Source organism: Portunus trituberculatus, chromosome 15, assembly GCF_017591435.1.
Source record: "Portunus trituberculatus isolate SZX2019 chromosome 15, ASM1759143v1, whole genome shotgun sequence".
NCBI lineage: Eukaryota > Metazoa > Arthropoda > Malacostraca > Decapoda > Portunidae > Portunus > Portunus trituberculatus.
The window spans coordinates 2156704-2167803 of record NC_059269.1 but is presented as its reverse complement, the minus strand read 5'-3'; the positions used below and the strand labels follow the sequence as shown (position 1 = coordinate 2167803).

General features: G+C 42.7%; 1 protein-coding gene across 2 annotated transcripts; it reads right to left on the bottom strand.

The window, feature by feature from the left end:
• Positions 1 to 598: 598 nt before the first annotated feature.
• LOC123504182 lies at positions 599 to 5895 on the bottom strand. Of its 2 annotated transcripts, none has more exons than XR_006674735.1 (2): positions 5830 to 5895; positions 599 to 931 (listed from the first exon to the last, which is right to left on the bottom strand). XR_006674735.1 is itself a non-coding variant. In XM_045254528.1 (2 exons), exons 1-2 carry the CDS (start codon positions 5716 to 5718, stop codon positions 777 to 779), a joined length of 429 nt encoding a protein of 142 aa, XP_045110463.1. In that variant the 5' UTR covers positions 5719 to 5823; the 3' UTR covers positions 599 to 776. The 2 variants fall into 2 exon arrangements, 1 of the variants encoding a protein (XP_045110463.1); XM_045254528.1 differs by lacking the exon at positions 5830 to 5895 and adding an exon at positions 5445 to 5823.
• Positions 5896 to 11100: the final 5205 nt, after the last annotated feature.

Here is an 11100-nt window from a genome sequence, read left to right as displayed (position 1 = left end):
ATGCAGTCTTATGGATTACACGAATAGCAGCTCTGTGTAATCCTAAATATTCTGGTTTAGGAGGAAACAATAACTCATGTTTAACTGATATCTCATCTAAAAGTTGTAGTAAAATGCATTTGTCACAATATTAGGAGAAATATGGGTTTCCATCATACTTTGTAATCCTATCTTAAAATTAATATGATCAGCTGCAATGGATGTCAAGGCTAGCTGGACATGCAGTAAAATCTCCAGTGAAAGAATGGATTTTCATTATTTTCTATATGTTTTTCCATCTTAGTCATAAGGGTCTTAGTAACACGGGTAGCAGTTTCTAGTTTTTCCAATGTTTGATGAACATTTGTTAGTTCATTGAGAGTGACATTGATAACATGGGAATGAACATTGAGGAGTTTTCTTTCCTCTTCTGTGAAGGAGTCTAACGATTGTAATCTTTTATGAATAATATCAACTTGATCTTGTGTAGCAGTCCCAAATAATGTGTTTGCAAAAGATCCTATAAAATTTATTGCCCCTTTTTTCCTTCTAGGTTGAGGAATGTCATTGGCCACAATATGCATTAGGAAATCCTGCATTGAAGCATGCAAATTTTTAATCTTTCTTGAAAAGCCAGGATATGCTGAGAAATCAAAGAGGTAAACAAGATAAAATCATCTCCCTCAATTTCATCTAAATTATATATCATATTCTGATTGATGATAAAATCATCTCCTGCAATTTCATCTAAATTATATATTATATTCTGAGTGATATTGATGGCTTTTTTAATTGGCTCATAGATATCCTCCAATTTCAACAAAAAAGGCACCACATAAGCTTGTCCAGTTACAAGTAGTTGATGGTCTTGGGAGAAACTCATCCCTTGTTGAGGAGGTGAGCTTTGGGGTACATCCCAGGCTTGAACGTATCCCATGCATAGCCCCACAGTCTGCAAAGGAACATTTCATTTTATTTTATTTTATTTATTTTCTTTTACCATATTCTAAGGGCTTATGCATTACAAACGGAAGATTCGGCACACTTGTCCTCGACCGTAAACTGTATGGGACTGACGTGGTAGCTTCACCTTGATATTCTTCTTGCAAATTCTCAGTTACATTATGAATTTCCTCATCAACACCATGACTCGCTTCTGATAGTGAATTGTCATCCGATTCTGAATCTACACAGTGCTCTACATCCCTGAGAACACTGGAAAAGGATCTAGTGTCTGCAATGTCAACTTGGTTTCCCTTGTTTCACCTGGCTCGTGTACCGGATATGCTCGTCTGACATTCGGGTTCATCTGAGGGGTAGCATTGTCTTCATGGATAATTCTTATTCTGTCAGTGTGTAATGTTGTCATCTTACCATTTCTAATGTTTCTTAATTTGACCACTACATCACTCACCTTTTCTGTCACTCTATAAGGACCTGTATATGCGGGTTGCAACTTTGCGGGGGTTCCTGCAGTGGGTACTCGGCGGACATATACTCTATCTCCAACTTGAATAGTCTTTATCCTTGCCTTCTTACATTGAGCCTTTTCATTTATTCCTTAGCTTCTTCTAAATATTGCTGACACCTAGCATATACCCTATTTGCTTTTGTTGCCATCTCCTGCTTAAAATCATCAACATTATACCAAACTTGTTCCTCTTTCATCATTTCAAATGGGATGGTTGGATCTCTGAGATACATGAGATAAAAAGGACTTTCTTTTATACTTGTGTGGTAAGCACTATTATATGCAAATGTAGCTATTGGGAGCATTGTATCCCAGATATTCATATTATCTTGCACCAAAGTGCGCAGTATGTTAATCAAGGTTGCATTTGATCTTTCAACTATCCCATTTGCTTGAGGATGGTAAGCTGTAGTTTTGCTATGTCGGAAATGCAGTAACTCAGTTAATCCCTGTAATATAGAATTGACAAATTCCCTACCTTGGTCTGTCACTAACATCTCAGGTATACCATGTTTACAAATCACTTCATCAAAAAATATTCTAGCAACTTCTGCGGCCGACTTGGTTTTCAGTGGTTTTGTAATCAAATATCTAGTAAGCACATCTATCACAACAAGACAATACATATATCCATTATCCGATCTACCCATGGGACCAACAATATCCATATGTATGCGCTGGAAAGGTCTCTCAACATCCGGGTATCTTCTCAGTGGTGCTGGGGCGTCCCCCGACCTCTTAAGCCTACGACAGATGAGACAAGACCTGCAATATCTTTCAATGTCCTCCTTCATTTTTGGCCAATATGCAAATTTCTGACACCTACTTAAGGTAACGGATGGCCCACCATGCCCCGCGGTTGGCAAAGAGTGGCCGAGGTGTACAGCAGTGTGCACAAACTGTTCGGGTACTAATATCTGACGCGTCATTTCTCCATATGTGTTGTGACTTACTCTGTAAAGCATATTATTGTCTAGAGACAATTCTGATATCTTTAACTTCTTATACCTCTTATCAATATTGTGCTTACTTAATTTTCCTTTTATTTCTTGCTCAGTTAAATTCTCTCTCATTAACTTCTTCAATAAGCCATAAAATTCATGGTTATCTTGTGACCTTATTAATTCCTTCAGATTCCAATCCACCATATTTTCTTCTGTGTTTTCTGTTATTGCTAACAAATGTTCATTTCCTTCATTTATTTCCACTTCCCTCAACCTGGATAAATGATCTGCTACCTTGTTAGCTTTTCCAGGAATATATTCCACCTTAATATCAAACTCTGCAACAGCTAATTGCCACCGAACTATCCTGCTATTTGCATTTGAGGTGGTCAACAACCATACTAATGGTCTGTGATCTGTGAGAATATAAATAGGGTAACCCAGGCACAAATCTCTGTTTACCTTAAGCCCATATACAATTGCCAGAGCCTCTCTTTCAATAGTACTATAATTAAGTTCAGCCTTGTTCAGTTTCCTGCTAAAAAATGATAAGGGTCTTAGGTTATTCATGCTATCCCTTTGTTGTATTAATCCCCCGATGGCAAAGCTCGAAGCATCCGTCGTTAAAAAGAATGGCTTTGAGAAGTCTGGAAATTTCAAAACAACATTTTGTGTTAATTCTTGCTTCAAGGTCTTAAAAGCCCTATCAGCTTCTTCATTCCACATTATGTGGTTATTGTTCTTCTTTCCAGTCACCATTCCTGCTGTTAGTTTAGTTAAGGGAGCAGCTATCTCAGCATAGTTTCTCACAAACTTCCTATAGTAGTTAGCCATTCCAATGAAGGACTGTAATTCTTTCACTGTTGTGGGGCTGGCATGTTCTTAATAACTTCAATTTTGCTAGGCTGTGTTTTCAACCCTTCGGCTGATATAATATGTCCTAGATAATTTACACTATCCTTAAAGAAATTACATTTTTTCAGGTTTACTTTCAACTGAGCATCTTGCAAGCGTAGAAGAACCCTCTCCAAATTCTTTACATGATTTTCTAGATCTGTTCCTTGAACTATGATATCATCAATATAAACAAAAGTATCAGATCCTGTCAATCCAGCCAATACCTGATTAATAATTCTACAGAATGCCGCAGGAGAATCCTTTAAACCCATAGGTAGCACATTATGTTCATATAATCCATTTGGTGTTGCAAATGCAGTCCAGGGCTTGCTTTCTTCATTTAACTGTATTTGATGGTAACCTTGTTTCAAGTCAAGGCATGAAAACATCTTTCCTTTTCCCAAGTTATGCAAAATGTTATTCACATTAGGTAATGGGTAAGAATCATTCAGCACATGCTGATTTAAATTCCTGAAATCTACACACAATCTAATTTTTCCATCCTTTTTCACTATGGGAACAACTGGGGAGATAAATGCTGATCTGGATGGTCTAATAATACCCTGGCTCTCCATTACTTTAATTTGTTCAGCTACCTTATCATAAAAACAAGCTGGGATGGGATAAGGTTTCTTGGACGTAGGTCTGGACTGTAACTGAATGGTGTGATAGAAAAAGGGTGATATACTTGGAATGTCGTCATCACTAGCAAAGACAGAGGAGTATTTAACAACTAATTCTTTCAATATTTGATTTTTCCTTGTTCCCTCAGGATACATGTGATTAATGATTTCTGAAAAGGCCTTCATTTTATCTGTTTCATTTTCTTCTGTCACACCATTCACTGTATATTCATCACTCCCGCTTGGCAGAACCTCACTCTGACATGACTGTAAGTAGCCTAATGTTTTCCCTGGCTCTAACGGCACATGTTCACTCGAGAAATTTATATACCTCACCACAAACCTAGATTTCTTCTTCTCCATGTCATTTTCTAATTTCACTAAACCTGGACATAAAAACTGAGACCCTATAACTCCTTTAACTGGCTCGAATATAGCGATATCACTATCCACTAACTTTGTTTCTAAGGTCACATAACTCACTCGTACTCCTTGTAATATTGATGTCTGAGCTACTGAGCATTTATAACTGGGATTATCCTTTGATTCATTTGTTACTGCTTCCTTTTCACTTCTCTCAGTTATCATGATGGCATGCATCATGGGTATTTCTACAATAACAATTCTCCTTCCTTCAATATATAATTGCAGAGGTTTGGTATTTAGATTCACATTATATCTTTTCATAAAGTCAAAACCTATTATTATCTGTGATGGCAAGGCTCTATCTTCACTGATCACAAAATCATGTGTGTATATCTTACCTCCAATTGTCAAAGTTAGCTTAGTCTTTCCTGAAGTCAACATTTCATCTCCACTCGCATTGCGAATTACCTTATTTGTTGGAGTAATGTGTTTCTTTTAAGTTTGTCTACAACGTCACGCGATACAAGAGATACCCCTGCCCCGTGTCCATCAAGGCTAATACACTCTCATTTTCAATCTGAACTTCAATAGAAACATTTCCCGTGTCACTATTCACCGCTGTGATTACCACCGATTCATGTGGTTGCGTTGGTGGTAAATTGGCGTTTTTTTGTGTTTGATATGTGGTGTACCTACGTGAGTTGTTCATGCAGTCCTTACTCGCATGCCCCTGTACCCCGCAGGTGAAACAAGTTACCGTGGGCCTCGCCCTTGGTGGTATTGGTGGTAATTTCACTGTGCACTGACTCGCGAAATGTCCCCACTTGTGACATCTAAAGCATTCTATGGTTCTACAATTTTGAATGGTGTGGTTATTTCGCCCACACCTCTGACAATGTATATTTCTGACATTCTGAGGGCGATACATCGTGTGATCTGTAGTAACAGCATTCACTGTCACTGCGTTTACTGGGACAACCCTATTTTCTTTGCGTACTGCAGCGTCGTGTAGCTGAAGGCTGGGGTGTGACGCTACATATTTGAGAGCTTTTTTGTATACTAATAAAGGCTTTTTCATATCTGCATCAGCAAGGATATAAGAAAAATCCTTAGGCAAGGCATTCACAATGATGGAGACAAATATATCATTATATACTTCCTTACCTGTGGGTTTCATGCTGTCTAATTTTGCCACAATCCCTTCTACTCTGATATAGAGCTCTGTTATGGTTTCTCTGGGCTGTCGAGTTACTGATGACAATTCACTGATCAGGCTTGGAAGCGATCTATCCTCTGGATAAATATCAAGGAATGCTTTTCTCACATCATCCCAATCATTTTTATGTTGCGTTGCACAGTGTGTCATATGAGTATATGCACTGTCCAATGCATATTGCTTGGCCAACTCTATCCTCCCTTCGTCTGTCCAGTTTGTCATTGTTCTATTTTCTAAATCCTTTATCCATGCGTGAGCGCTGGCGATACATTTTACATTTGGTACCGACGGGCTTCTTTCTTCACCTCCACAAAAATATGGTAACCCAATTACCTTGGAAAAATTATCCCTTGCATTGTCAGTGATCGCTTCCGCAATTTCCCCAGTACTGATGCAAGCCGGGATAGGGGAAAACGGAGATGTAGGGGTGACTGCGCCATTCTAGAGGTTGTGACGGCTGGCTGCTGATTCGCTTTACCGTTAAGCGATACCGAGCGCTGACGTAATTTATGAACTATATGTTTCATCTACAATTAAGCAACATTAAAATATTCTCAATATTTACTCGTTAACATCCGCTACATCCGTGACATCCAATGCACTTGATCGAAATTTTAATTGTCTTCACTCTCAACTATACGCCTGCAACGATTGCAATTGCAATAATATCCCACCGCTGCCACCAGTTTCGGAAGTTCGTTGCAAGTTGCAATCGTGTTATTCTAAGTGAAGACTTATTCTTACTGCAGGTAATATATTATACGGTATTGTATTTTCTAATTTTAATTCATCTAAGATTAATTACACCACTTTTCAAGATTGCTCATAATGTCACACAAATTCAATCAATGCCCTTAGAAATGTTAAGCTCATCTCCATAAATCCTTATCTCCGTAAATCCTTCATCAATGTTAATCACATACAATAAAACCACAAACATTAGGTGCCAATTTCACAGCTGATGCATCTCAATATCAACTCAATGCTTGACTTCTATAAATGCCCATATAATGTATACACCACAATATATCATATGTAATTATCTCCTCAATATTATATATCTTAATGCATCAACTGTGGAATTGCACTACACATACATAAAATCTTAATATAACATCCTAATAAATACACATCCTATATTTGTTTCCTCCTTTCACTTAAATGACATAAACATTGTCTTAGACTGCATTAACAACTATAGAGCTTTACTCACTAATACAAGAAAGAGTCTGTCCATGACTCGAATGTTTCTTCTCCTCCTCTCGGCCACTGCCTTCTGCTTTCTCCTCTCGTTTCTGCCAAGATTCTAGATATCTTCTTGCTGGTTTCTGCTTATTTTAAATACTCAAGGTTTCGTACCTTTTCTCCACGCCCATTTTACCATCTACCATTCAGAGATCAGACATGTGGAGGTCCACGTGTGACAATGTAAGGACGAGAACACATACGAAGGTAATGTAGAAACAACCTTAAACGTAGTATACACAACATTGCCTTACTGGTGTTTCATAGGCTCAACTTTTCCCTAGTCTCATAGCACGTTCACCATTGGTCTAAACATGAAATACTGCTTGTTCATTGGCCATTTAAAACCACCCATCCTGTTCAACTACACGTGGGGAAACACGTGTTGACTATACCACTCTCCAACGTCGTAACCAGAGTATTTTGTTTTGAGTGTTTGTTTGGGTCTGCGTACTATCTGATGCCTGGCTTCCCTCTCTCTTGTTTATGTTAGGCCTCTCACTCTCGTGTTCACAGCAGGGTCCCTTTTACAATTCTCCCGTAGACGTAATTATTTACATCCTTGTGCCACTGCTGCATCACGCTATGTCCCACCAGGCTGTGGCATGCCACTCTCTCTCTCTCTCTCTCTCTCTCTCTCTCTCTCTCTGTATAAAAAAAAAAAATAAAAATAAATAATATATATATATATATATATATATATATATATATATATATATATATATATATATATATATATATATATATATATATATATATATATATATATATATATATATATAATCTCTATACATCAGGAGCTAACACTGACTACGGCCAGAAATCAATTTTGATCAAAGGACCACGAATATGGAACGCCTGGCCACAAGAAGTTAAAGATATAACAAATGTCCACACATTTAGAAGAAGCCTCAGGGATCACATGCTGCACCATCATCTTCCTCTTGCATTCAAATATCTGTTTATCTTCTTGCTTATACTTATCTTTTATTTTATAGTTTTACTTATTAGTTTTTATGTCCTTCCCGTAAATTTATTGCTTTAGAATTTTGATTTACTGTTTTTAATCTCTTTCTTTGAGTTTTTACTACTTCAAGTTTTAATCTTGTATTTGTTTCACTGCTTATGTGAACTTGACTCATTGTTCTTTTGAAGCCCTATCGCTGAATTTTTTATATACATGTGAGAAAAACCACTGTAATAATGGAATATGGCAATAAATTCTAAATTCTAATTCTCTCTCTCTCTCTCTCTCTCTCTCTCTCTCTCTCTCTCTCTCTCTCTCTCTCTCTCTCTCTCTCTCTCTCTCTCTCTCTCTCTCTCTCTCTCTCTCTGTCCGCTGACCAGCACCTGCCAGTCTCATAATGCTGCCCCTCCCTCTAGACCACCTCCTGATACTCTCATAATGCTGTCTCTCCCTCTAGACCACCTCCTGCCAGTCTCATAACGCTCTCCCTCCCTCTAAACCACCTCCTGCCAGCCTCATGACGTTATCCCTTCCTCTAGACTACCTGCCAGCCTCATAACACTCTTCCTCCCTCTAAACCACCTGCCTGCCTCATAAAGCTCTCCCTCCCTTTAAACCACCTCCTGCCAGTCTCATAATGCTCTCCCTCCCACTAAACCACCTTCTGCCAGTCTCATAACGCTATCTCTTCCTGAAAACCATCTCCTGCCAGCCTCATAACGCTCTCCCGCCGTCTAAACCACCTCCTGCCAGCCTCATAACGCTCTCTCTCTCTAGCTCTCCTCCTTTAAACCACCTCCTGCCAGCCTCATAACCCTTCCTCTAGACTACCTGCCAGCCTCATAACACTCTCACGCTCTCCTCCCTCTAAACCACCTGCCAGCCTCATAAAGCTCTCCTCCTCTAAACCACCTCCTGCCAGCCTCATAACCTGCCGCTCTAACGCTCTCCTCCCTCTAAACCACCTCCTGCCAGCCTCATAACGCTCTCCCTCCTCTAAACCACCTCCTGCCAGTCTCATAACGCTATCCCTTCCTCTAGACCACCTGCCAGCCTCATAACGCTCTCCCTCCCTAAACCACCACCTGCCAGCCTCATAACGCTCTCCTCCTCTAAACCACCTCCTGCCAGCCTCATAACGCTCTCCTCCTCTAAACCACCTCCTGCCAGCCTCATAACGCCTCCCCCTCTAGACCACCTCCTGCCAGCCTCATAACGCTCTCCCTCCTCTCTAAAGCTCTCCCTCCTCTAAACCACCTGCCAGCCTCATAACGCTCTCCCTCCCTCTAAACCACCTCCTGCCAGCCTCATAACGCTCTCCCTCCCTCTAGACCACCTCCTGCCAGCCTCATAACTCTCTCCTTCCCTCTAAACCACCTCCTGCCAGCCTCATAACGCTCTCCTCCTCTAAACCACCTCCTGCCAGCCTCATAACGCTCTCCTCCCTCTAAACCACCACCTGCCAGCCTCATAACGCTCTCCTCCTCTAGACCACCTCCTGCCAGCCTCATAACGCTCTCCTCCCTCTAAACCACCTGCCAGCCTCATAACGCTCTCCCCCTCTAAACCACCTCCTGCCAGCCTCATAACGCTCTCCCTCCTCTAGACCACCATAACGCTCTCCCTCCCTCTAAACCACCTGCCAGCCTCATAACGCTCTCATAACCTCCTCTAAACCACCTCCTGCCAGCCTCATAACGCTCTCCTCCCTCTAAACCACCTCCTGCCAGCCTCATAACGCTCTCCCTCCTCTAAACCACCTCCTGCCAGCCTCATAACGCTATCCCTCCTCCTCTACACAACCTGCCAGCCTCATAACGCTCTCCCTCCTCTAAACCACCTCCTGCCAGCCTCATAACGCTCTCCCTCCTCTAAACCACCTCCTGCCAGCCTCATAACGCTCTCCCTCCTCTAGACCACCTCCTGCCAGCCTCATAACGCTCTCCCTCCTCTAAACAACCTGCCAGCCTCATAAAGCTCTCCCTCCCTCTAAACCACCTCCCGCCAGCCTCATAAAGCTCTCCCTCCCTCTAAACCACCTCCATCCAGCTTCATAACGCTCTCCCTCCCTCTAGACCACCTCCTGCCAGCCTCATAACGCTCTCCCTCCTCTAAACCACCTGCCAGCCTCATAACGCTCTCCCTCCTCTAAACCACCTCCTGCCAGTCTCATAACGCTATCCCTTCCTCTAGACCACCTGCCAGCCTCATAACGCTCTCCCTCCCTCAAGACCACCTCCTGCCAGCCCATAACGCCTCCCTCTACCACACCTGCCAGCCTCATAACGCTCTCCTCCTCTAGACCACCTGCCAGCCTCATAACGCTCTCCTCCTCTAAACCACCTCCTGCCAGCCTCATAACGCTCTCCCTCCTCTAGACCACCTCCTGCCAGCCTCATAACGCTCTCCCTCCCTCTACCACCTCCTGCCAACGCTCTCCTCCCTGCCAGCCTCATAACGCTCTCCCTCCTCTAGACCAACTCCTGCCAGCCTCATAACGCTGTCCCTCCCTCTACACCACGTGACAGCCTCAAAACGCTCTCCCTCCCTCTAGACCACCTCCTGCCAGCCTCATAACGCTATCCCTCTCTACACCACGTGAGACCCTCATAACACTCTCCCTCCCTCTAGACCATCTCTTGCCAGCCTTATAACGCTGTCCCTCCCCCTACACCACCTGACAGCCTCATAACGCTCTCCCTCCTCTAAATCACCTTCTGCCAGCTAAAAACTCTCTCTCCCCTTCTAAAACACCTCCTGCCAGCCTCATAACGCTCTCCCTCCCTCTAAATCACCTCCTGCCAGCCTCATATCGCTCTCCCTCTTTCTAGACCACCTTCTGCTAGCCTCATAACGCTCTCCCTCCCTCTAGACCACCTCCATCCAGCCTCATAACGCTCTCCCTCCCTCTAGACCACCTCCTGCCAGCCTCATAACGCTATCCCTTCCTCTAGACTACCTGCCTGCCTCATAACGCTCTCCCTCCCTCTAAACCACCTCCTGTCAGCCTCATAACGCTATCCCTTCCTCTAGACCACCTGCCAGCCTCATAACTATATCCCTCCCTCTAGACCACCTCCCGCCAGCCTCATAACGCTATCCCTCCCTCTAAACCACCTCCCGCCAGCCTCATAATGCTCTCTCCCTCTAGACCACCTGCCAGCCTCATAACGCTCTCCCTCCTTCTAGACCAACTCCCGCCAGCCTCATAACTCTGTCCCTCCCTCTACACAACCTGACAGACTCATAACGCTCTCCCTCTCTCTAGACCCCATCCCGCCAGCCTCATAACGCTGTCCGTCCCTCTACACCACCTGACAGCCTCATAACGCTCTCCCTCCCTCTAAACCACCTCCTGCCAGCCTCATAACGCTCTCTCTCCCTCTAAACCA